At 47.0% G+C, this 27,476-nt stretch overlaps 1 protein-coding gene across 4 annotated transcripts; it reads right to left on the bottom strand.

The window, feature by feature from the left end:
• Positions 1–172: 172 nt before the first annotated feature.
• On the bottom strand, positions 173–27,367 carry paxx (PAXX non-homologous end joining factor). Of its 4 annotated transcripts, none has more exons than XM_078227603.1 (9): positions 27,182–27,315; positions 26,528–26,623; positions 22,967–23,100; positions 15,600–15,660; positions 14,291–14,340; positions 10,772–10,962; positions 8,106–8,174; positions 2,818–2,914; positions 173–1,233 (listed from the first exon to the last, which is right to left on the bottom strand). In XM_078227603.1, exons 3-9 carry the CDS (start codon positions 23,080–23,082, stop codon positions 1,176–1,178), a joined length of 642 nt encoding a protein of 213 aa, XP_078083729.1. In that variant the 5' UTR covers positions 23,083–23,100; positions 26,528–26,623; positions 27,182–27,315; the 3' UTR covers positions 173–1,175. The 4 variants fall into 4 exon arrangements, with proteins under 4 accessions (XP_078083729.1, XP_078083726.1, XP_078083725.1 ...); XM_078227600.1 differs by having other exon boundaries at positions 8,106–8,177; positions 27,182–27,311; XM_078227599.1 differs by lacking the exon at positions 26,528–26,623 and having other exon boundaries at positions 8,106–8,177; positions 27,182–27,367.
• Positions 27,368–27,476: the final 109 nt, after the last annotated feature.

Below are 27,476 nucleotides of genomic sequence, written 5' to 3'. Positions count from 1 at the left end.
ACTGTCCTCCAAGGGTAACTAGGGATGATCAATAAATGCTGGCCCAGCCAGTGACACCCATGTCCCACGAATGAATTAAAAAAATTAACAATTGTCTATTACTACCCTTACTTGTTTAATTTAGAACATCAGCACAATTTAACAACAGAAAGAAGTCTCACAACACCAGGTTAAAGTCCAACAGGTTTATTTGGAATCACGAACTTTCGGAGCGCTGCTCCTTCATCAATTTAACAATAGCCACTGTGATGACTTTTTGATAAACCAATTACCTACATAGCTCTTGAGACAATCCCTATTTTTTTAAAGGTTGGACTCTTGGTAGTTAAGCTTGTTGGGGACACCGAGGTTGTGAAAGCAGTGTGAATGAAGGTCATCCAGACTCGAAACGTTGGCTCTACCCTCTCTCTCACTGATGCTGTCAGACCTGCTGAGGTTTTCCAGCATTTTCTGTTTGTGTTTCAGATTCCAACATCTGCAGTATTTTGCCTTTATCTTCATTATTATGGAAATACACGCCCTTCTTTTTATAGTTGCTAAGTTTTAGAATCCATAGAATCCCTTATACAGTGCCATTCGGCCCATCGAGTCTACGCCGATCCCAATCCCGCTCAGGCCCTATTCCCATAACCGCACATAATTACCCTGCTAATCCCCTGACACTAGGATCAATTTAGCATGGCCAATCAACCTAACCGGCACATCTTTGGACCGTGGGAGGAAACCGGAGCACCCGGAGGAAACCCATGCAGACACTGGGAGAATGTGCAAACTCCATACAGACAGTGACCGGAGGCTAGAATTGGACCCGGCTCCCTGGCGCTGTGAGGCAACAGTGCTAACCACTGTACCACCATACTGCCCTACATTATGGAAGTTGTTTATGTAATGGGCAGACAATCTCATGTTGCCTGCTTTACAAAATTTAAACAATCTCCATGTATGAACTTTACAGAATACATGACATACTGCCCAACAAGTTTATTTTTACTTTACAATCTTTAATTTAAAAAGCCACATAAATTTCCCATTTTTGTTTCTTAAACAAACAGGGACAGCATTTCATTTTTTTTTAAAAACTGATATCCATCATTATATGTAAGACACCAGTTATAGTAAAACACACTTCATTATAAATATCCTCAGCTGATCCACTCTGCGCCCAATCAGATGCTTCACTCGTCGCTCTCATCAAAGACGTCTTCAAAGCTCACTCCGGTGGGAGCCCTTGTTCTGAGTGGAGGAAATAAGGGTATCTGTGATACAGAGAATGCTATCTTTGATCTGTACAAAGCACCATTACAACAATGACTATTCTCCAAGAGTACTTTATTGGCTGTAAAGAGCTTTGGGATGTCTGGTGGTTATGAAAGGCACTACATAAGTGCACAGCTAGGATAATTAGGCCCTGTTGGGGTGAGGCCAAAGGTGGGCACCACACTGCCCTGGAGGCGGGATGAGGGGTGGTGGCAGAGCTGCCTATCCACAAACTAGGGTGCCACCTGATCTAGTTGAAGGCCTCCAAGCCCCCCTGAGGTATTGGGAGCTAGAAGTGGCCTCCTGATGGCAGACCAGGCAGGCTCGGAGGTCCTTCCCGCTGGCTTTGCAGGCTGCCTGGTGGAAGGATGGCCAGGCAGCTAAGGACATTCTTAACTTAAAGTTTTAAAAGATGGAGAGAGTGCGCCTCAAAATGGAGATGTTCTCTCCCTCTTTCACCTGAATTGTAGACTGCTCCTGCTGCTTCTGTGCTGGAAGGACTCCTGTTGGTCCTCCAGCTCTGCAAAAACCCTTTGCAGAAGTGTCTTCGTTCAGTCCACGAATGGGGTTGGGCCTACACCTCAAACTGGCACTCATCACACTAATCAAAGCTGATCAGAATATGGCAGCTTCGTGACTAACTGGGTTACTGGACCAGCAACCCAGAGGTCATATGTTCAATTCGCTCCCTGGCAGATTGTGAAAGGAAAGTCAAAATGATCTGTGAAATCTGGCAGAACCAGAAGTAAAAACCCAAAATGTTCAACTAACGTCCAACAAGAACAGCATACTGCCACCTCGAGCCCATGTGATTCCAGTTCCACACCATGCGGTTGACTCTCAGTGCCCTCAGGGCAGCCAGCAATGGGCAATAAATGTTGTTGCCAGTGCAATCGATACAAAAACAAATAACCAGAAAAAGAATTGATAATGTCACTCAGTACTCACCCAAGGATGCTCAGTGTGGGATAAAGCAACTTGCACTTGGATAGTGACTTTAACAGAGTCAAACATCCCAAGGCGCAAAAGAACAGTTGGGCAGACATGGTCTCACCCCTTCCAATCTCAGAGCCTCCTCCAGCCCTATCACTTTCTGAGATCGTCACGCTCCTCCAATCCTTGTGCATCTCTGATTTTCATCTTCCATCATTGGAGGCTGTGTCCTCAGCTGCCTAGGCCTTAAACCCTGGACTTCCCTCATAAACTTCTCCACCTCTCTCCTCCCATACAACACAACCTCTTATCTTTTCACCAAGTTCATCCCTGTCAATATTTCCTTATGTGGGATATGGTGGTGGGGGGGTAGAATGAACTTTGATCACTAACTCCCCAGTACAGATGTTGTATGTTTTAAAAGGTGTTATATAAATGCAAATCATTGTTGTAAAGTGCAAGGTGGTCTTCTAGGGTTGAGGTCTGGATGGAGATGGAGGTATCCTTGGTGGGACACTATCAGCGAAAAGGAAGAAAGAAATGAAGGGATCTGGCCTTGTACGCGTCACAGTATTTGACCCAAAGGAAAAGCCCACCAGAATACAAAATATTGAAGGAAGTGATTACCTCTTCCTGCCTGGATTTATCAGCGACTCTCCTGTGGGCCTCTTCTTAGCCACTGGTGAAGAATCGGGTCCATTTCCCTTCCTCTTGGAGTCATAGTCTACGACAAAGCAGCAACATTATTTACTCATGGGATGATTAAGGATACAGGACACCATTTCACCTTTTATTCCTTTTTGACAGTTATCCACTGCTCTTCCCCATTGTCCTGCAATCTTTTTCTTCCTTTTTGAAGTATTCAACTGTTCCCCTTTGATAATTGTTATTGAATCTGCTTCCATCACCCTCTCCGACAGCACATCCTCCTCATTCTGCCAGCTAATGAGGAGCCCAAACCGCCTTACAAACCAAACCCTACACTGGCCACTCAATTTAGCTTAGTTTAGTTTATTTATTGGTGCCACAAGTAGGCTTACATTAACACTGCAATGAAGTTATTGTGAACATCCCCCCAGCCACCACACTCCGGTGCCTGTTCAGGCACACTAAGGGAGAATTTAGCATGGCCAATGCACCTAACCAGCGCATCTTTCAGGCTGTGGGAAGAAACCCACGGAGACAAGGGGAGAAGGTGCAGACTCCTCACAGACAGTGACCCAAGGCTGGAATTGAACCCAGGTCCCTGGTGCTGCGAGGCAGCAGTGCTAACCACTGTGCCGTCCTGGACATTTCTCCACCCTGACCTTTGAGACCTAGAGTCAAACAAGCGGAGAGGAACACAGCATTGATTCCCCTGCCAGCTCGGACAATGATGTGGAGATGCCGGCGTTGGACTGGGGTAAGCACAGTAAGAAATCTCACAACACCAGGTTAAAGTCCAACAGGTTTATTTGGTAGCACAAGCCACAAGTTTTCGGAGCTCTGCCCCTTCATCAGGTGAGTGGGAGTTCTGTTCACAAACAGGGCATATATAGACACAAACTCAATTTACAAGATAATGGTTGGAATGAGAGTCTTTACAGGTAATCAAGTCTTAAAGGTACAGTGTAATCCCAGGCCACCCCCACACTCCCAGTTCTTGCCTTCAAACAATCGCACAACCTCAAACAGACCATTGTCCGCAGCAAACTACCCAGCCTTCAGGAGAACAGTGACCACGACACCACACAACCCTGCCACAGCAACCTCTGCAAGACGTGCCGGATCATCGACACGGATGCCATCATCTCACGTGAGAACACCATCCACCAGGTACACGGTACCTACTCTTGCAACTCGGCCAACGTTGTCTACCTGATACGCTGCAGGAATGGATGTCCCGAGTCATGGTACATTGGGGAGACCATGCAGACGCTACGACAACGGATGAATGAACACCGCTCGACAATCACCAGGCAAGACTGTTCTCTTCCTGTTGGGAACACTTCAGCAGTCACGGGCATTCGGTCTCTGATCTTCGGGTAAGCGTTCTCCAAGGCGGCCTTCACGACACACACGCAGACTTGCCGAGCAGAAACTGATAGCCAAGTTCCGCACACACGAGGACGGCCTCAACCGGGATCTTGGGTTCTTGTCACACTATCTGTAACCCCCACGACTTGCCTGGGCTTGCAAAATCTCACTAACTGTCCTGGCTGGAGACAATACACATCTCTTTAACCTGTGCTTAACCCTCTCTCCACTCACATTGTCTGTACCTTTAAGACTTGATTACCTGTAAAGACTCGCATTCCAACCATTATCTTGTAAATTGAGTTTGTATCTTTATATGCCTTGTTTGTGAACACAACTCCCACTCACCTGATGAAGGAGCAGCGCTCCGAAAGCTTGTGGCTTGTGCTACCAAATATACCTGTTGGACTTTAACCTGGTGTTGTGAGACTTCTTACTGAGCTCAGGCAATAACAGGGATCCTGATACATGCTCACGAGTGAGCGTGTGTGTGCTTTTTTTGTCATGATCCATTTACGAGGTGTGGGTGTCAATGCCAAGAACAGCATGAATTACCTATCACTCATTCAGGGCGGCACGGTAGCACAGTGGTTAGCACTACTGCCACACAGCGCCAGGGACCCGGGTTCAATTCCGGCCTTGGGTGACTGTGGAGTTTGCACATTCTCCCCTTGTTTCCTCCGGGTGCTCCAGTTTCCTCCCACACCCCAAAGATGTGCAGGTTAGATGGATTAGCCATGGTAAATGTGTGGGGGCACAGGGATAGAGTGGGGGAGAGGGCCTGGATAGGACACTCTGTCAGAGAGTCAGTGCAAACTCAATGGACTGAATGGCCTCTTCTGCACTGTGGGGATTGTATGGTTCCATGACACTGTGCTTGAGAAGGTGCCACTTTTGTGAACTACCGCAAGGGTCGTGAAGAGTCTACCGCATTACCTCCGTGTTTGGCAGGGTCTCAGTGCTGCCAGCACAGTCACAGCGCTGGCAGATCCGGAGCCTTGGCATCCCTCACCAAGAGAGGTGGATGTCACTGAGGCAGGACCGGTCCAGCACCACAGCCCCCCACCACACCCCTCCCTCTGACCTGCACCGTCAGTCTTTACATAACCAGAATCTGCACTGCTACACCAAGCAGCGTGCAGGGGAAACCAGTCTGGTCTCAGTTGTGATCATGAGCTTTGATGAACGCAGCCCACACTTTGCCTCATGGAGTTCTGGTCTCAGTTTGACCCGGAGGAGAGTCCCAGGCTGGAATCTTACTGCCCCGCCCACCACAGAATCGGAACAGGCGAGGGGCAGAGCAAGGGAAGGTCTGTTGACCTCGGGCGGGATTTTGTGGTTTCAGGACGAACAAAGCTGTAAAATCCTGTCATCAGTCTCAGTTTGACCCCAGGTGGAGTCTCTCTCTCTCTCTGTGTGACCCTGGGTGGTCTCTCTCTCTCTGTGTGACCCGTGTGGAGTCTCTCTCTCTGTGTGACCCATGTGGAGTCTCTCTCTCTCTCTCTGTGTGACCCCGGGTGCAGTCTCTCTCTCTCTCTCTCTGTGTGACCCCGGGTGCAGTCTCTCTCTCTCTCTCTCTGTGTGACCCCAGGTGGAGTCTCTCTCTCTCTGTGTGACCCCGGGTGCAGTCTCTCTCTCTCAGTTTGACCCCGGGTGGAATCTCTCTCTCTCTGTTTGACCCCGGGTGCAGTCTCTCTCTCTCAGTTTGACCCCGGGTGGAGTCTCTCTCTCTCTCTGTGACCCCGGGCGGGAGGCACCCCCAAGGAGACTGAACGCTGCATTGACACAGTGCTGCACCGTCTAAGATGTCATCCTGAGAATGAGACATTGAATCAGGGCCCTCTTCTGCCCGCTCGGGTGACCATAACTCATCCTGCAGAACTATTTCCTTGGTGCCCTGGTCAATATTTATCCCTCGACTAATAACTTTAAACTCATTATCTGGTCATTGCCACTCTCCTGTTAATAGGAGCTTACTTTGTGCAAATTGACTGCAGCATACCCTACATTGCAGAAGTAACTACATTTCAAAAGTAGTTAATTCGCTGTAAAATGAGTTGGTGTATCCTAAGGTTGTAAAAGGCACTGCGTAAATACAAGCTTTCCTCTTTATTTTTAATCAAGGCTCACCCATTGGCCTGCTGGACAAGTTACGTGAAGGATTCCTGCAGCTTGCCAAACTCTTCTTCAGTGAGAAGCAGCGTTTTCAGGAGAGCATGTGAAGAAAATAATTCTAAATGGAATTGTGACAATGGAAACTGTAGAGAAAACCATTTATCCAAGCCCAGAGGGCTTTCTACCAGTCTTTTTTCTTCCTTCCCCACTCTTTCCCCCTATTTTATCCCTCTTTTTCTTCCCTTTTCTCAATTTTACCTCTCTCCCACCCATCTCCCCCTCCCCCCACATCTTCATCTAACAAAGAACAATACAGCACAGGAACAGGCCCTTCGGCCCTCCAAGCCCGTGCCGCTCCCTGGTCCAAACTAGACCATTCTTTTGTATCCCTCCATTCCCATTCCGTTCATGTGGCTATCTAGATAAGTCTTAAACGTTCCCAGTGTGTCCGCCTCCACCACCTTGCCTGGCAGCGCATTCCAGGCCCCCACCACCCTCTGTGTAAAATATGTCCTTTTGATATCTGTGTTAAACCTCCCCCCCTTCACCTTGAACCTATGACCCCTCGTGAACGTCACCACCGACCTGGGGAAAAGTTTCCCACCGTTCACCCTATCTATGCCTTTCATAATTTTATACACCTCTATTAAGTCTCCCCTCATCCTCCGTCTTTCCAGGGAGAACAACCCCAGTTTACCCAATCTTTCCTCATAACTAAGCCCCTCCATACCAGGCAACATCCTGGTAAACCTCCTCTGTACTCTCTCCAAAGCCTCCACGTCCTTCTGGTAGTGTGGCGACCAGAACTGGACGCAGTATTCCAAATGCGGCCGAACCAACGTTGTATACATCTGCAACATCAGACACCAACTTTTATACTCTATGTCCCGTCCTATAAAGGCAAGCATGCCACATGCCTTCTTCACCACCTTCTCCACCTGTGACGTGCTTACAGCTGTCACAGCTTACCCTCTGATTTCAGCTTCTCTGCCGTTTGGCCATTCACACCTTCCATTCTCTCTATGGACTTCCATTAGCAGCCTTTCCCCTTGTTTTTGTGGCTATGACTCATCTATCATCCCCTCCCCCTGCAGCATAAATATCACACTATCAGTGTGACTATCAGGTCACACTATCAGTAGCCCCCACAGCTTGCCTCATGGACTTGCAGAATCTCACTGGCTGTCCTGTCTGGAGACAATACACATCTCTTTAACCTGTGCTTCATGCTCCCTCCACTCACATTGCCTGTATCTTTAAGATCTGGTTGGCTGTAGGGATTCACATTCTAATCAGTATTCTGTAACTTGATTTTGTACCTCTGTGCCCTGTTTGAGAGCAGATTTCCACTCCATCTGACGAAGGAGCAGCGCTCCGAAAGCTAATGGTATTTGCTACCAAATAAACCTGTTGGACTTTAACCTGGTGTTGTTAAAATTCTTACTGTATAAATATCTCCCACTTTCTAAGCCTTTTAGCTTTGACAAAGGGTCATCTGGACTCGAAACGTCAGCTCTTTTCTCTCCTTACAGATGCTGCCAGACTTGCTGAGATTTTCCAGCATTTTCTCTTTTGGTTTCAGATTCCAGCATCCGCAGTAATTTGCTTTTATCTTTCTACCAGTCTATTTCCTTTCAATTCAGGTCGATCATTGAGGTAGTGTGGGTCGAAAGGAACCAGTGAGAGAGAAAAGTGGTGACAGTCTCGCAGATAATACAGGGACACACAGAAACGTGCTCAGCACCTGTAATGATCCTAAATTGGAGCTTCCTGACTGGTCATACCTGCTAGAAACATTCTTTGTGTCCTCTGCATCGTCTTTTCAAGGTTTAGGGCGTTGCTTTCTTCAGATGCTGCTGGGTGGATGCGTGTGGGGGGAAGAGATGGGGATGTAATACAGAGGCATAACTTTAATTATTCATCAAGTCACTGCCTCACAGTAACAAAAGTCCTTCACTATTCACACAACATTGCCTCACAGTTCTGATTTCCTCAAAACAGCCATAAAGATGAGTTGGCAACACAATAATATGAACAGTACAGTGGTTCGCGCTGCTGCCTCACGCCGCTAGAAACCGAGTTTGATTCTGGCCTCGGGTGACTGTCTGTGTGGAGTCTGCACGTTCTCCCCGTGTCTGCGTGAGTTTCCTCCCACAGTCCAAAGTTGTGCGGGTTAGGTGGATTGGCCATGCTAAATTACTCCTTAGTATCAAGGGGACTAGCTAGGGTAAATGCACGGGGTTATGGGGATGGGGCCTGGGTGGGATTGTGGTCGGTGCAGACTCGTTGGGCCGAATGGCCTCCACTGGCACTGTAGGGATTCTATGGTTAAAGCAGCCAGCTCATTATGAATGAAGGTTAACACACATGGTGCTGCATCTCTTCAGGAGTCAGCTGTGATTCGGTGGGTCGCACTTTCACCTTCTTGGGGGAGAGGGGGTCCGGTAAACGACCCTCACTCAGCCATCCTTCCCCTACAGACCCCCTACTCAGCCCTCTTCTCCCTCGGGAGTCTGGGGGGGGGGGGGGGGGGGGGGGTAGGTGGGCTGAGCGGGAGGTCAGGTTGGATAAACCTCACGCCTGTTCTGATTAGTTTCCTGGCCAGAGTGGAAGCTGATTAATATTCAAATACACGCATTAATGAGCGGACTTGCAGCCCCAGTCAAATGGCCCTGGCGATTCACTCACCTCCCCAGCGCGATCTGCACTGGGCGACCTTTGGTACAGGCTTCATAAACTAGGATTTGGCGCGTTGAACCCTGAGGGTCCAGGAAGCATCATTGACTCCTCAGCAATGAGAGGCATCCTCCCACCCTACACACACCACACAGGCATGAGGTTTATCCAACCTGATCCCCCCCCCACTCAGCCCACCTCCCCCTCAGACCTCCCACTCAGACCCCCTGAGGGAGAAAGGGGCTAAGTCGGGGGGTCTGAGGGAAAGGGAGACTGAGAGGAGGGGGGTCAGGTCACCCTCATGTGTGTGTAGTATGGGTGGGAAACCCCGTTATTTGTGAACTGGGGGAGGGGGGGGAATGCTCCTCTTTGGGGAGGGGTTGGTGTTGCTCCCTGCCCAGTGTGGGGGCACCATTTCATTTTTGGCGGTGGGAGGGGAGGGGGGTTCCGGTAAGTGAACATGGAGATCAGGTCGCCATTTAAAAACGGTGGCCGCGTCTTGGAATTTCGGGGCTGGCCGGCAGTTTCGCAATCTATGCATAAGTTAGCATCTATCGTCTGGGAAAATCCCACCTGTTAGATGCTACTAATGGCAGCAGGAAACCCTTCATGGTTCCCGCTGGCGTGGGCACCTGGTCCCAATTCAGGAGAATCGCCCCGTGGTTTGCACACGTAGATTCCAAGTAACACACAACAGGTTTGTTGAAACCGAGACAGAAGCCTGTGAAACACCCCAATGGCATCACCATTAAATCATCGGATTGGCTCTCAAAGCAATCATGCAACCACTTAGAGTCACAGAGTCAGAGGTTTACAGCATGGAAACAGGCCCTTCGGCCCAACTTGTCCATGCCACCCTTGGAACTTGGAATATAGTGTTCAATTATGGTCGCCACACTACCGAAGGATGTGGAGGCTTTGGAGAGAGTACTGAAAAGATTTACCAGGATGTTGCCTGGTATGGAGGGCATTAGCTATGAAGAGATGTTGGCGAAACATGGTTTGTTCTCACTGGAGCGATGGAGGTTGAGGGGAGACCTGATAGAAGTCTACAAGACTATGAGAGGTATGGACAGAGTGGATAGTCAGAAGCTTTTCCCAGGGTAGAAGAGTCAATTACTAGGGGTAATGTGCGAGGGGCAAGGTTTAAAGGAGGTGTACGAGGCAGATTTTTATTTTTTTACGCAGAGGATGGTGGGTGCCTGGAACTCGCTGCCGGGGGAGGCAGTGGAAGCAGATACGATAGTGACTTTTAAGGGCGTCTTGACAAATACATGAATAGGATGGGAATGGAGGGACATGGTCCCCGGAAGGGTAGGGGTTTTAGTTTAGTCGGGCAGCATGGTCGGTGCAGACTTGGAGAGCACTAAGCTAGTTCCAATTGCCCGCATTTGGCCCATACCCCTCTCCACCTATCTTACCCATGAACTGTCTAAATGCTTTATAGAGTTATAGAGGTTTGCAGCATGGAAACACTTAAGTATATAACAATCAGCAAACTTGGAGGGAGAATAAAAACAACTGACCAAGAGCAACTACAGATAAAAATTGCAACTGAATTGACAGAAATGTCACTCCCTGAGGGGATTGGATCTAGTTTATGGCATGATTGCTAGGTTGAGGTTAAAATGCAAGCAAGCTTTTTTTAAAAAAAGGTTCTGAAGAGTTAAGACTTTGTTATTGCTCAACCAAGCTGTCCCTGCATCACAGCCTGCAAAAAAGTCAGCGGTTACTTCCACCCCCTCCACTGCTCCCTGAGCACCCGCCTGAGTACCTTTCAGCTGGGTTTCTAACTGATGTACTTGGTCCACCAGGTGAAACATGACTGACTGGATCTCCGTCTTAGCCTCAGGAATGGATAGTTTGTAGAGGTCAAAGGTTAGTCCCAGGTCATCTTGGCTGAGTTTGAGTATTATTATGTTGTCCAGCACTGTGAGATTGACAGCGGCTTTCTGGAAAGCATCCCTGTGGGGACAGTAGAGAGAGTGAGATTCATCATCGCGAGTACTCCATGTTAACCTGACTTTCTCAACCACGTGTGTGTGAGCCCCACTCTTCCCATTTTCCCCATTGAGCTCTCCCATGACCCTCGTCAGACCCCACTTGGAGTACTGTGCTCAGTTCTGGTCGCCTCGTTGCAGGAAGGATGTGGAAAAGATTGAAAGGGTGCAGAGGAGATTGACAAGGATGTTGCCTGTATTGAGTGGCATGCCTTATGAGGATAGGCTGAGGGAGCTCGATCTTTTCTCCTTGGAGAGACGTAGGATGAGAGGAGACCTAATAGAGGTATATAAGATGTTGAGAGGCATAGATCGGATGGACTCTCAGAGGCTTTTTCCCAGGGTGGAAATGTCTGCTACGAGAGGACACAGGTTTAAGGTGCTGGGGGGTAGGTGCAGGGGAAATGTTAGGGGGAAGTTTTTCACACAGAGGGTGGTGGGCGAGTGGAATCGGCTGTCGTCAGTGGTGGTGGAGGCAAACTCAATAGGGTCTTTTAAGAGACTCCTGGATGAGTACATGGGACGTAATAGGATGGAGGGTTATAGGTAGGCCTAAAAAGTTAGGGATATGTTCGGCACAACTTGTGGGGCCGAAGAGCCTGTTTTGTGCTGTAGTTTTCTATGTTTCTATAACCTGCTGAATAAAGTTTAAAAGTTTATTTAGCAGTGCCACAAGTACATTAACACTGCAATGAAGTTACTGTGAAAATCCCCAAGTCGCCACACTCCGTCACCTGTTCGGGTACACCAAGGGAGAATTTAGCATGGCCAATGCACCTAACCAGCACGTCTTTCAGACTGTGGGAGGAAACCGGAGCACCCTGAGGAAACCCATGTAGACATGGGGAGAACGTGCAAACTCCACACAGACAGTGACCCAAGCCAGGAATCGAAACTGGGTCCCTGACGCTGTGAGGCAGCAGCGTTAACCATTGTGCCACCGCGCCTCCCTAAATAGAAGTTCAGCATCAAAGGAAAATGTTTAGTGAGGCCAGAATGCTCCAGCCACACTGTGTTGCTTTTTCTCGGAATGGAAGGGTATTCTTTTAAGCTTGTTCCTCTCTTCGGTTAGATTGTCACTCTCCTGTTACTGGATCTTCATCCGTTAGATTGATCTATATTTAACTCCATTCACCAGGCCCCTTACTCTCTAATTCAGTTGGTCAATTTTAATGCTAAGTTGGCTCAGTAAGTAGTTGAGTCCCTGGTGCTGAGAGGCAGCTGTGCTAACCACTGTGTTACTGAGTCGCCATGTTTGTCTCATCTGCTTGCCTTCTCTTAATCTGAATTTCTTTTTGGTTCCTTTTCCTCTCCACCCAAGCACCCACCGAAGCTCCAGGTGATTTGTGGTTAACCGCACGTCGAGAATCAGCAGTTGCTGGAAACCTCCACTTGCCCAGGTGTCAGCAAAAGTCAGCGAGTCGCACTCTCGCCTCTGAAGCCAAGAGTCGTGGGTTCAAGGGTCAGCCCCGGGGACATTATCTAGGCTGACACTCCAGTGCAGCACACTCCAGAGTGCTCCACTGTCAGAGGTGAAGTCTGTCGGATGAGACGTTGAACTCATTCAGGTAAAAGATCCCACTGCCCTATTGTGAGGAGCAGTGCAATTATCCTTAATCTCCTGGCCAATATTTATCCCTCAATCAATATCGCTGAAGCAGATTATCTAGTCATTCTCACATTCCCGTTTGTGGGAGCTTGCTGTGCACAAATCAACTGCTGAATTTCCTGCATTACACCAGGGAATACACTTCTAAAGGTACTTAACTATCTTGCAAACACTTTTGGGTGACCTGAGGTAGTGGGAGATACAATATAGTTTAGTTTATTTATTGGTGTCACAAGTAGGCTTACATTAACACTGCAATGAAGTTGCTGTGAAAATCCCCGAGTCGCCACACTCCGGCGCCTGTTCGGGTACACTGAGGGAGAATTTAGCATGGCCAATGCACCTAACCAACATGTCTTTCGGACTGTGGGAGGAAACCCGAGCACCCGGAGGAAACCCACGCAGACACGAGGAGAACGTGCAGACTCCGCACAGACAGTGACCCAAGCCGGGAATTGAACCTGGGCCCCCGGTGCTGTGATGTAGATAAATGTAGATCTATCTATTTCCCCCCCCACCTCCCCCAGTCCCCGTCCCCCTTGTGACCTTGTCCCAGCATCTCCCAGGCACAATGTGGTTCAGAGAGAGGAGCCTTGGCGCTACATCCTACGACCCAGCGTGTACTGATACCCGAACTCTCTGTGCCACTTTTATAGACAAAAATACTTCTAAGTATGAGACTGATAAATTACAATTCCATGGCATTCTGCTGCTCCATTTTCTCACTGGTAAAATATGTGTCAGGATAGTTTGCCTGTTATCGACACTCAGGGTCCCAATGCAGCCGGGTAAAAGCCACCACATAGAAGCTTCAGGAGAAGGCAGTGAAAGTTGAGGGCAGCACGATGGCACAGTGGTTAGCACTGCTGCCTCACAGCGCCAGAGACCCAGGTTCAATTCCGGCTTCGGGTGACTGTGTGGAGTTTGCAAGTCCTCCATTTGTCTGTGCGCGTTTCCTCCAGGTGCTCCGGTTTCCTCCCATAGTCCAAAGGTGAATTAGACACACTAAAACAAATTTGCCCCTTCGTGTCCCAAGATGTGTAGGTTAGATGGATTAGCCATGGTAAATGCACGGGGTTGTGGGGATAAGGTGGAGAGTCTGGGTGGAATGTTCTTTTGGAGTCAGTACGGACTTAATGTGCCGGATGGCCTCTTCCTGCACTGTAGGCGCTCTATTATCTTTATGGAGACGGAGCGAGTGAGAGACAGAGCGAGTGAGAGAGAGAGAACACCTCTTGTCTTTTGCAGACCTCTGGAGGAGATACCTATTTTCTAACAGGTCCCCAGACTTCAACTTCCAGAGAGAGAAAGAAGAGCTGCTGCTCTATCCAAATCCAAACCGCAATTGCCTGTTATTTTTCCTGTAACCTAGCTCTACCCATTAACATGATTTTCCTCTTGTCAATCAACCTAGTCAAACACTGTTCTGAAACCCCAGGGGACAACTCTAAAAATAACAAAATTCAGATTAAAACAAACACCCCAATAATTAAGAGCAATTACTTCTCTCAGTAGATGGGCTGCAGACAATTGGCACCATAATTAGAATTTAGGTATAAAACGGTCCCTTCAAAAGAAACACGACAGAATTTTCTTAAAGGCACAGTATCGTCACACCTACTCTTGATCCTATATTCCTTGATCATCATGCCTCGCTTTCCCCCCAGGGATGACAGTTACATACCTGGTTCTGGAGTGGTACTCTTCAGTGCTTTGCACCCGATGTGTGGATTTCTGTCAAAGAAAAGCAAATATTGTTTGTTGTCTTGCAAAGTGCAATCGTGAGTTTAATGACAGTGCAGCAAAATGCTGAGGAATCACGATACGGGAGACACAGCCTGATTAAATTGGGCGGAACAATGTGGAAAAGCCATCACACCCCCAACCATTAAACATCCCCTATAAACCAGCCAACAGGGGCATTACCACGACCTTGGGATGAGGACAGACAACCCGTCTCCCCCGTGAGAGAGGGTTGTGAATCTACGGAACTCACTGCCCTGGAGTGCAGTGGATGCAGAATCAATGGATTCAAGAAAGAGCTAAATAAATATCTGATCAAAAGCGGGATAAAGGACGATGGGGAAAAGGCAGGGAAATGGAGTTAGGATGAAATAGAGATCAGCCATGATCATAAAGAATGGTGGAGTGGGCTCAAAGGGCTGAATTGCCGATTCTCACTCCTAATTCCTGAGAAATGGCAGTCAGGATGAACTGGGCCAAATCTATAGGATAATTTAATCAGGAAAAAGGAAGCGTGTCAATATTCCTCTTGCACACAAAACTTTCACACACATCAACCACTGGCCACAATGCAGGTTCTCAGACTGTGCCATGTTGCCACGCACAGGCATGTCTCAGAGGACAAAGAGGGACAGTTGGAAGAAGGGTCACATCGGGACCTTGCAAGCCAACAATCCACGCTGACCCACCGGACTCTGTCTTGAGGAGAGGGGCATCACATATAGTGATTTGATCATTGTTAAGCTAATGGAATCTGTCCCCATGTGACAGCTGCCTTACTATTCAAACACTGGCATTCCTGTCCTTCTACTTAATCCCCACTGGCATCGGTCATGGTGAGTTACTGTTTTAGAGCAATTGGGGTGTTGGTGGCAAAGCAGGATGAGTACAGTGCGCCAAAGGAAAGTGTTACAGGAAGCACATGTGACAACAATAGGATGCACAGGAGAAGGTGAAACAACTCTGCTAAAATCCCTGATGGGACCATCTGGTGGTTGTCACTTGGAGCTACACCGACAATTCACGCATCACAATTAAAAAGGAAATGTTGTTTGATGCAAAAGAATGACCAAATAATCTCGATAACAGAACCTCAGGCTTGTGGATAGGCACTGTGCTCTTTGTGCGAGGTTTTAATAGCTATAATTATAAAGACAAATCACCAATAGGTGGCAACAGAATAGCAGGCCAAAGCGATGATTTTGTCAAAGTCTTCCAACATCAGAAAAGTGAGCAGCTCTGCGACTCACATGTTCCTCCAGCTTCTGGACACTGAACCCTGTACTCCAGACATCCACAACGTCTGTAACACTGCAAAGAAAAGGGAGACAGTCGCTGACAGGAATTTATCTCACAAAATTAAATCTGTAAGAATGAAATGAGGAGATGAATTTCAGTTTATTTATCACAAGTAGGCTTACATTAACACTGAAATGAAGTTACTGTGAAAATCCCCTAGTCGCCATACTCCGGTGCCTGTTTGGGTACACTGAGGGAGAATTTAGCATGGCCAATGCACCTAACCAGCACATCTTTTTGGACTGTGGGAGGAAATCAGAACACCCAGCTGAAACCCACGCAGACACGGGGAGAACATGCAGACTCCGCACAGACAGCGACCCAAGCCGGGAATTGAACCTGGGCCCCTGGTGCTATGAGGTAGCAGTGCTAACCACTGTGTCATCATGAAGTTGGAGGCACAGTGAAGCATATAGAGCTCCTTCAACTCAGGGACTCGATTCGGTATGCAGCTCAGAGTATTGGGCTAAAAGTCTTGGCAGCTTCAAAGGTTCAGAGTCAGTGTGCTTGAGCTGAATGAATGGTGCGTTGCTCAGTTGGGAGCACGGTTGCTTCTGAGTTCAAATCTAGAGCCAAGATGTAAATACATAATCCAGTTTGTCATCCCACTGCAATACCGTGAAGATGTTGCACTGACAGCGGTGCCAATTTTTAAACTGATACCCACTCGGATAAAGTCTTCCGTCACAGTGAAAATGGTGGAAGCTCTAATATGAAGTTATAGTGGAGCGCTTGCATAACTTTAAGGTAATCAGGCAGAGTCAACTTGGTTTTGTGAAAGGGAAATCATGTTTAACCAATTTATTGGAGTTCTTTGAGGAAGTAATATGTGCTGTGGATAAAAGGGAACCAGCGGATGCTCTGTACTTAGATTTCCAGAAAATATTTCATATGTCAAAGGTTATTGTGGAAAATAAAAGCTCGTGGGGTATTGGCATCAATAGAAGATTGGCTGGTGAACAGGAAGCAGAGGGTCTTTTAAATGGGTCTTTTTCAGGTTGGCAAGATGTAGCGAGTGGTGTGTTACAGGGAACAGTGCTGGGACCTCAACTGTTTACAACTTTTATAAATGAGTTGAATCATCGAATCCTTTTCATAGAATCCCTATAGTGCAGGAGGAGGCCATTCGGCCCATCGAGTCTGCATCTACCACAATCCCACACAGGCCCTATTCCCATAACCCCACATATTTATTCTGCTAATGCCCCTGACACTAGGGTCAATTTAGCATGGCCAATCAACCTAACTCTCACATCTTTGGACCTTGGGAGGAAACCGGAACACCCGGAGGAAACCCACGCAGATACAAGGAGAATGTGCAAACTCCACACAGACAGTGACCTGAGGGTGGTATTGAACCCGGGTCCCTATTGCTGTGAGACAGCAGGGCTAACCACTGTGCCACCGTGCCGCCCCCACTGTGAACCAGATGGGTTTTTATGACAATCAACGATGGTTTCGTGGTCATCATTAGACTTATAATTCCAGATTTGTTTTGCTGAATTCAGATTTCATCATCTGCCGTGGTGGGATTCGAACTCGAGACCCCAGAATAGTATCCTGGGTCCATGGATTACTTGCCCAGTGATAAGAACATAAGAACATAAGAAATAGGAGCAGGAGTAGGCCATCTAGCCCTTCGAGCCTGTCCCGCCATTCAATAAGATCATGGCTGATCTGAAGTGGATCAGTTCCACTTACCCGCCTGATCCCTATAACCCCTAATTCCCTTACTGATCAGGAATCCATCTATCCGTGATTTAAACATGTTCAACGAGGTAGCCTCCACACTTCAGTGGGCAGAGAATTCCAGAGATTCACCACCCTCTCAGAGAAGAAGTTCCTCCTCAACTCTGTCCTAAACTGACCCCCCTTTATTTTGAGGCTGTGCCCTCTAGTTCTAGTTTCCTTTCTAAGTGGAAAGAATCTCTCCACTTCTACCCTATCCAGCTCCTTCATTATCTTATAGGTCTCTATAAGATCCCCCCTCAGCCTTCTAAATTCCAACGAGTACAAACCCAATCTGCTCAGTCTCTCCTCATAATCAACACCCCTCATCTCTGGTATCAACCTGGTGAACCTTCTCTGCACTCCCTCCAAGGCCAATATATCCTTCCGCAAACACTGTGCCACATCCTCCCCTTATTTACTCATTCATGAGTTGGATGAAGGGATGGATGGGATGGTTGCCAAATCTGCCTATGACTAAGTAGGAAAGTAAATTATGAGGTGGATATAAGGAGGCTACAAAAAGATGTAGGTATTTTAAGTGAGTAGACAACGATCTGGCAAATGGCACATAATGTCGGGACATGTATAATTGTTCATTTTGGCAGGCAGATGAAAAACAAAGCATTCTCTAAATGGTGAGGTGCAGAGGGATCTGGGTGTTCTAGTTCATGAATCACAAAAGGCTAGTATGCAGGTATAGCATTTAATTAGGAAAGTGTTATCATTTATTGTGGGAGGAACTGAATATAAAATTAGAGAGCTTATGCTTCAGTTACACAGGGCACTAGAGAGACCACATCTGGACTAGTGTATTCAGTATTGGTCTCCTTATTTAAGGAAAGCTGCAAATGAGTTGGAAGCCAATCAGAGAAAGTTTACCAGACGAATACCTGGAATACGTATGAGGAAAAGTTGAACAGTCGAAGCTGTATCTGCTGGAGTTTAGAAGTTACAGGCGACTTGATTGCAACGTGTAAGATGCTGAGGGGTCTTGACAGGGTGAATATGAAGAGGATGTTTCCTCTTGTTGAAGAATCTAGATCTATGGATCACTGTATAAAAATAAGGAATCATTCATTTAAAATGGAGATGAGGCAACTTGTTTTCTCCCAGAGGTTTGAGAGTTCTTGGAACACTCTTGCTGAAAAGATTGTGGAAGGAGAGCCTTTATGGGGAGGTGGGGGGGGGAGGGCTCGGTTGTCCCCCACACCCATCAATGATGGGTCTCCACTTACATCTGCTTAACCCGCCCCCCCACACTGGATGGTCCATTCTTGTTGATGCACCCTCATGGCAGGTCCCTCATGATGTGCACCCGGCAAACAGGGCCTGCCAGAAGCGAACAGGTACCCCCCTGGGGAAGGGTCATTCTCTGACATTGCCTGGATAGGGGCAGTGCTGGAAGCAGTCGAGGGGGGGGATTTCTGTGGGGAAGGTGCCGGGGGTTTTCTGGTGGAGTAGGTTCTGTGTTGGGGGAGGGGGTGCCAGGGGGGGGGGGGGGGGGGCCATGTCTGTGGGCTGGGGTTCTGAGTCTTTGGATCCCTCTCCCTAAAAAAGCGGTGAGAGCAGAGACTTTGGAGGGAACCTGGAAAAAGCATCAATACCTGCAGGGGGTGGGGTTTGAAAGTGTGTCAACTGTTCCAGGACACCCAGGAGCATTGAGTTAATCCTCTTGGGTAGTCCTGGTGAACGTGCTGATGTTTCATAGCACCGGGAAAGCATGCCAAATCTTTGCAGGTGGCTCACGCATGAATTTTGCAAACCCACTTCCCACACAGAACAACAGGGGAATCGCTGCCGTTTTCCACAACCGACCCTCGACATGCAGCTAAAACTCAATGTGCTGAGTTATCTTGACCAGAAAATGTATCACAAGTCTGTATGACTATTAAGATCTGGGAATATTACTTGTGAAACTGTACATGCGGTAATATCGTGGTCAAATTTCCAAAATGTAATTATTTTCCTTAAAACAGAATCTGTCACATCAATCATTTTGAGCGTAGCTTCCACATAATACATTGTGGTGAGTCATCTCATAGAATCCCTACAGTGCAGAAGGAGGCCATTTGGCCCATCGAGTCTGCACTGACCACAATCTCACCCAGTCTTATCCCCCATAACCCCATGTATTTACCTTGCTAATCCCCCTGACACTAAGGGGCAATTTAGCACGGCCAATCCACCTAACCCACACATCTTGGGACTGTGGGAGGAAACCGGAGCACCCAGAGGAAACCCACGCAGACACGGGAGAACGTGCAAACTCCACACAGACAGTGACCCAAGGCCGGAATTGAACCGGGGTGCCTGGCACTATGAGGCAGCAATGCTAACCACTGTGCCACCTTGCCCCGAAACTAATCATAATATCACCTGTCCAGATTTCGATGGGGCAGTCTAATTTTCCAGCTGTACATCCAGAAGTTTCTACAATGATGGGCAGCACGGTGGCACAGTGGTTAGCACTGCTGACTCACAGCGCCAGGGACCCAGGTTCAATTCTCGGCTTGGATCACTGTCTGTGTGGAGTTTGCACGTTCTCCCAATGTCTGCGTGTGATTCCTCCGGGTGCCCCGGTTTGCTGCCACACTCCAAAGATGTGCGGGTTAGGTTGATTGGCTATGCTCTATTACCCATTAACTGCCCGAGCCATTAGCAGAGTAAGCATGTGGTGTTACGGAGATAAGGCCTGGGTAGGATTGTTGTCAGTGCAGGCTCGATGAGCTGAATGACCTCCTTCTGCACTGTAGGGATTCTATTCTATTCTATGATAACTGAACACCAGAGAGTTTAATTCTCACACTAATCCATTTCTGGGTCACCTGTGCTTTGTATATTTGTCATTAGTGAGTAACTGAGCTAGTTATTATCATGGCGTTGTACAATACAGGAGGTGGAGATTTTACCCATTAAGCCTTTGTCAGTTCTTGGAGAGAACTATTCAATTAATTCCACACCCCTGTACCTTCCCCGCAGCCTTGCTAATGTATTTACCTAATGTCCTTTTGAAAGTTATGATTGAATCTGCTTCCACCACCCTTTCTAACACTGCGTGATGACTGGCTGTGTTAAAAAAATTTCCTCATTTTGTTTATGCTTCTTCTGCCAATTATCTTAAATCTGGTTGTTGCCACTGGAAACTGTTTTCCCCTCGTTTACTTAGCAAGATTCTTCATAATTCTAGACAAATCTCCCCTGAGCCTTCACTGCTCTAAAGAAAACAATCCTAACTTCTCTCAGAAAATGCCGGAAAATCTCAGCAGGTCTGGCAGCATCTGTGGGGAGAAAACAGAGCCAACGTTGAGTCTGGATGGTCCAGGCTGGAAACGTCGGCTCTATTCTCTCCCCCCAGATGCTGTCAGACCTACTGAGATTTTCCAGCATTTTCTGTGTTTGTTTCAGATTCCAGCATCTGCAGTATTTTGCTTTTAGTCTGAACTTCTCTGTTAGTTTAAAGTAACTGAAGTCTTTCAACCCTGGAAATATTCCAGTAAATCTCCTCTGCACTGTCTCCGAAGCCTTGACATCCTTCTTAACAGTGTAGTGCCCGGAATTGACAGTGGTACTCTAGCTGGGGCCAAAGCAATGTTTCAGAGAGGCTTAGCATACATTCCTTGCTATTGTAGTCATAGAATCATAGAATCCCTACAGTGCAGCAAGAGGCCATTCGGCCCATTGAGTCTGCACTGATAACAATCCCACCCAGGTCCTATCCCCATAACCCCACATATTTACCCCGCTAATCCCGCTAACATACACATCCCAGCACACTAAGTGACAATTTAGCATGGCCAATGCACCTAACTCGCACATCTTTGGAATGTGGGAAGAAACCAGCGCACCCGGAGGAAATCCACGCAGACATGGGGAGAACGTGCAAACTCCTCACAGACAGTGACCCAAGCCAGGAATCGAACCGAGGTCCCTGGCATTGTGAGAGAACAGTGCTAACCACTGTGCCACCTATACCACACAAGTCCATACTTAGGGTGGCATGGTGACACAGTGGTTAGCACTGCTGCTGTACAGCGCCAGGGACCCAGGTTCGATTCACATCTTGGGTGACTTATCTGTGTGGGGTTTGCAAGTTCTCCCTGTGTCTGCGTGGGTTTCCTTCGGGTGCTCCGGTTTCCTCCCACACTCTAAAGAAGTGCGGTTTCGGTGATTGGCCGTGCTAAATTGACTCTAGTGTCAGGGGGATTAGCAGGGTAAATATGTCGGGTAAATATGGGGATGGGGATGGGGCCTGGGTGGGATTGTGCTTGGTGCAGACTCGATGGGCTGAATGGCCTCCTTCTGCTCTGTAGAGATTCTATACTACGATGAGTGAAGCCAAGCCTTTTTATTGTCTTGCTGCTATCAAAGACTTGCATATGTCCATTTGGGGGGGTCTCTGTTTCTGAGCTGCTTTCACACTGAGCCATTCATTTTATTTCTCCTCATCCTTTCCTCCAAACTGAATCACTTCACACTTAAAGGCCGGAATTCTCCGACCTCGCTTGTGGCTGGGATTCTTTGGTCTCCCTGCAGTGAATGGAGTTTTGGCTGAGCGCCAAATTCTCCGTTCTCGCTGGTAGGGGCGGCGGGACGAATGAGATCAGAGAATCCCGGTCTGTATTTAATTTGCCCATTTCACCACTTTGGGTGGGAGCTTACGGCCTCGCTGAAGCGAGACCGGAAATTCCCTCACGAGGTCAACGGACATTTCCCGTCGTTCGCCCCTCGCCCGCTCCGATTCTGGGGTGGGCGAGGTGGGAGAATTGCGGCGTTTATCTCTATCATCCTGAAGTCTGTCCCTAGTTATTCGGGTTGCTGAGGTAAAGTTTGAAACCAGACACCTGGGGTGTACGGTTTTCTAAAACATTAAAAAAAAAGTCCTGTAAGTTTATAAAGTGACAGGCAACCTGTGCATTTTTATTAAGTATCTGGCGTGATGTTATAGCTGAGGTTAGACCAGGCATGGTGGCAAACTCAAATGGAGTTTGGAGGCCTCACCAGGGAGGCCAATACTTCTGTAGTCAGAGCAGGACCCGTCCCAGAGTTGTACAGTACCTTCCCACTGAGCGCCAGAATAGGACATGGCACAGGAAAGGAATTGAGGCTGTCATAGATCAGCCATGATGGTATTGAATGATGGGGCAGGCTTGAAGAGCCTGGTGGCCTAATCCTGCTTCTATTTCTTGTGTTCTTGTGCGTATAAAGTATATTTATTAGTGTCACAAGCAGGCTTACATTCACACTGCAATGAAGTTACTGCGAAAATCCCCTAGTCGCCACAGTCCAGCGCCTGTTTGGATACATTGAGAGAGAATTTAGCAAGGCCAATGCACCTAACCAGCACGTCTTTTGGACTGTGGGAGGAAACCAGGGCACCCAGAGGAAACCCACGTGGACACGGGGAGAACGTGCAGACTCCGCACAGACAGTCACCCAAGCTGGTAATTGAACCAGGGTCCCTAGTGCTGTGAGGCAGCAATGCTAACCACTGTGCCACTGTGTGACTAGCTCCATAACTGGGCCCTAGAATTCCCAGTGGCTGCTTCCTTCTTTGTCTGAGATTGTTTTCTTCTCTCTCATGACTTACCACAGATTGAAGCTCTGTGGTCCAGGGCGGGTATAGCAGAGGTACCTCTGGTGGTTGTGAGGGAGGGTGTGGATGTGCAGAGACCCGATGGAGGGCAGTCGCTGCTCTGCTTCCATCTTCCAGAGAGGTTATACCTTGGAAACAAAATTGCACATATGATAAACTAAAGCACAGTCAGTATTGTCACACACAAACATACAGTACGTACTGCAATGTACAATAAATATCAAAGCAATGCAGACCGTAACGATCCTCGCTACAATAGATCTAAAGTAGATAATGTAATGTACGCTAAGTACTAAAAGACAGAACATAATATATCATGAGTACTAACATCTTGCAGTGTACATTATATATTATAAAACAGGACATACTGTAGCAAGATTATTTGTATTAATGTAATCAAAGATCTTAATTCTTAGGTGGAGAATACAGAGTGACAAAGGACAAATAGCACGGATATCTTAAAGGCAAAACATGTCTGACTAGCTTGATTGAATTCTCTGGTGAAGTGACAGAGAGGATTGATGAAGTTAATGCAGTACATATTTGCTGTATGGGCATTTGTTGATGCGACGACACCTGGCAACATGGTAAATAATGAACAAGACAATAACAGGACGACAGGGGGACACAGATGGACTGGGGAAATGGGCAGACACACAGTGGTTGCATTTTAATGTACGCACATTTAATGCAAGGTACGCACATTGGGAGGAACAACATGGAGGGGCAGCATAACGTCAATAATACAATCTTAAAAGTTTATTTATTTGTCACAAGTAAGGCTTACATTAACACTGCAATGAAGTTACTGCAAAATTCCCCTGGTCGCCACAGTCTGGCGCCTGTTCGGGTCAATGCACCTAACCAGCAGAATGTGGGAGGAAACTGGAGCACCCGGAGGAAACCCACGCAGACACGGGGAGAACATGCAGACTCCACACAAACAGTGACCCTAGCCAGGAATCGAACCCGGGTCCCTGAAGCTATGAGGCAGCAGTGCTAACCACTGTGCTACCGTGCCGCCCCATCTTAAAAATGGGGCAGGAAACAGAGGGATCTGGGGATTGATATTCACAAATCCTTGAAAGTGGCAGGACCATACAGTTTAAGAGAGCATTTTGATTTGATTTATTATTGTCACATGTTTGGGATATAGTGAAAAGTATTGCTTTTTGCACGCTGTACAGACAAAGCATACCGTTCGTAGAGTACACAGAGGAGAAGAAAGGAGCAGGTGCAGAATATAGTCATAGTTAGGGTGTAGAGAAAGATCAACTTAATATTTGCCACACTTGGCTTTGTAAACAGGGGCACCAAATAGAACAAAAATACATGCAAGTCATGCTAAACATTTACAAATGACTGGGGGACTGTGTGCAATTCTGAGTACCATGTTTTAGGAAGGAGGTCAAGGCTTTGAAGCAAGTACAGGGAAGGTTTACCAGGATGATAGCAGGAGTGAGGGAGTGTAGTTATTTGGATAAGTTGGGGAAGTTGGGACTGTTCGCCACTGAGTGGAGGAGGTTAGCAGTGTGAAACTGATGAATTCGAGGAAGGATGTAAGGAAAAACTAATTCCTCTGACAAGTTATTGATTAAAAAATACCCAAGGAACCACAGGGGAAGTCACACTGCAGAAGGAGGCCATTCGGCCCATTTTGTCAGCACTGGCTCTCCAAATGAGCAACTCTCCAAGGCCATTCGGCCCTCTCCCCATAACCCTGCACATTCTTGCTTTTCAGATAACAGTCTAATTCCCTTTTGAATACTTCAGTTGAATCCGTCCCTGCCACACTCTCAGGTGGTGCATTCCAGACTCTAACCACTCACTGTGTGAAAGTATTCTCCTCATGTTGCTTTTGCTTCTTTTGCCAATTACTTTCAATCTGTGCCCTCTCGTGCTCCATCCTTTCATGAGTGGGAACAGTTTCTCCCTCTCTACTCTGTCCAGACTCCTGATGATTTTGTACACCTCTATCAAATCTCCACTCAGCCTTCTCTTCTCCAAGGAAAAGAGTTCCAACATTTCCAATCGATCTTCATAGCAGAAGTTCCTCATCTCAGGAACCATTCTTGTGAATCTTTCCTGCACTCTCTTCAATGCCTTCACATCCTTCTTAAAGTGCGGCGTCCAGAACTGTACACAATACTTGAGGCCACTAGTGTCTTATACAAATTCCACATAACCACCTTGCTCTCTGTGACACTAATAATAAATAGTAAAATGAGAATTTTTTTTAATGGAGGGTTAAGGTCTGGAACACACTAACTGTGAGGGTATTTCATAGAATCATAGAATCCCCACAGTGTGGGGATGCAGCCCATTGAGTCTGCACCAACTCTCTCCAATAAAGCATTTTACCCAAACTTCGTAACCCCATGTACTTACCCCACTAATCCCCCCTACCTGCACATCTTTGGACACTAAGAGGCAATTTAGCATGGCCAATTCACATAACCTGCACATCTTTGGAGTGTGGGAGGAAACCGGAGCATCTGGATGAAGCCCACGCAGACACAGGGAGAACGTGCAAACTCCACGCAGTCACCCAAGGCTGGAATTGAACATAGGTCCCTGGTGCTGTGAGGCAGCAGTGCTAACCGCTGTGCCATCGTTGTGGAAGCAGATTCCATAGTAACATTCAAAGGAAAAACACACATAAATTGAAGAGGACTACTTATGGGGAAAGACTGGGGAGTAGATTTAATTGGATAAGCTTTTTCAAAGAGCCAGCACAGAGCAATTATGTTGAATAGCCTCCTTCTGTATTCGGGATTCTTTGTTTCCATAATAATATACACAGTAATGTATACCAAGCATATGTAATATAAAGACATACACCTATGATTGTGTGGCCAAATTCGCCTCCAACTCCATTTTCAAGTTTGCTGACGACACCACTGTAGGGGGTCGGATCTCAAACAATGATGAGACAGAGTATAGGAATGAGAGAGAGAATCTGGTGAACTGGTGCGATGACAATAATCTCTCCCTCAATATTAACAAAACAAAGGAGATAGTCATTGACTTCAGGAAGTGTAGAGGAGAACATGCCCCTGTCGACATCAATGGGGCGAAGTAGAAATGGTCGAGAGCTTCAAGTATTTAGGTGTCCAGATCACCAACAAACCTGTCCTGGGACTTCCATGCTGATGCTATAGTTAAGAAAGCCCACCAACGTCTCTACTTTCTCAGGAGACTAAGGAAATTTGGCATGTCTGCTACGACTCTCACCAACTTTTAGAGATGCACCATAGAAAGCATCCTTTCTGGTTGTATCACAACTTGGTATGGTTCCTGCTGTCCAAGACCGCAAGAAACTATAAAAGGTCGTGAGCAAAGCCTAGTCCATCATGCAAACCAGCCTTCCGTCCATTGACACTGTCTACACTTCCTGCTGCCGCGGAAAAGCAGCCAGCATAATCAAGGACCCCACGCACCCCAGACATGCGCTCTTCCACCTTCTTCCATCAGGAAAAAGATACTAAGGACACATACCGACCAACTCAAGAGCAGCTTCTTCCCTGCTGCCATCAGACTTTTGAATGGACCTACCTCGTATTAAACTGATCTTTTGCTACACCCCGGCTATGACTGCAATGCTACATTCTGCACTCTCTCCTTTCCTTCCCTGTGCATGGTATGCTTTGTCTGTATAGTGCACAAAAAACAATACTTTTCACTGTAAACCAACCAATACATGTGACAATAATAAATCAAATCAAAAAACATACTATAATAAAGCAATCTGGTCACATAAATAGCATGCAGTATAGTAAATACTGAAACATAAATACTGTAATGGAAGTGCTAATGTAACACTAATAATGACAGTACCTCAGACAGTAAAATGCTGTAATACTGTATAATTAAATATGACAGTTAATAATGTAATGTAACACCCCATGAACAGTTAGCACTGTGATACCAAGTACTATATAATTATTTAAATAATACTGTATAAGAATTTAGTAAACACTAGCACTGTTTAACTAAATACTATAATACTGTAAAACTGTAAATTTATCAACATGTTAACATACTGTGAAAAAGAGGTTTAACTAAATACTGTGATATTGTAAAAGGGTAAATGTATCAACATTTTAACATATTGTGAAAAGTAAATGACTGGGTCTGCTCTTTCCCTATACAATTACAAAACCGATGCTGAGATATTTGGGTTTCACAATTGTTCATAATGTGTTTTACAGTGTGAGGATGATTGTTCTCCGCTCTCCCCCTGTCAGTGGGCTGATTAACACTGTGTACCCCCCAGGCACTGGGTCAGGGGAGCAGGCTGCGCTACCCACCACCTCTGCTCACACCGACCTCCTACTGCGGAAGAGGAGCACTGGGCACTGTACTGTACTTTCTCGATCTCTAACACATACAATCAACAAAACTGCACAAGAAAACTCTCCCAACAAAGTTCGAGCGCTTTTCTTGACAGCACCATCTAGTGTTGCAGGAGTTCCGCGAGGGGAACAAGTCCTCATTGTGGATG

The sequence above is a fragment of the Mustelus asterias genome, chromosome 13 (genome assembly GCF_964213995.1).
Source record: "Mustelus asterias chromosome 13, sMusAst1.hap1.1, whole genome shotgun sequence".
Lineage (NCBI taxonomy): Eukaryota > Metazoa > Chordata > Chondrichthyes > Carcharhiniformes > Triakidae > Mustelus > Mustelus asterias.
The sequence above is the reverse complement of the archived record's forward strand: the minus strand, read 5'-3'. Positions and strand labels throughout refer to the sequence as shown.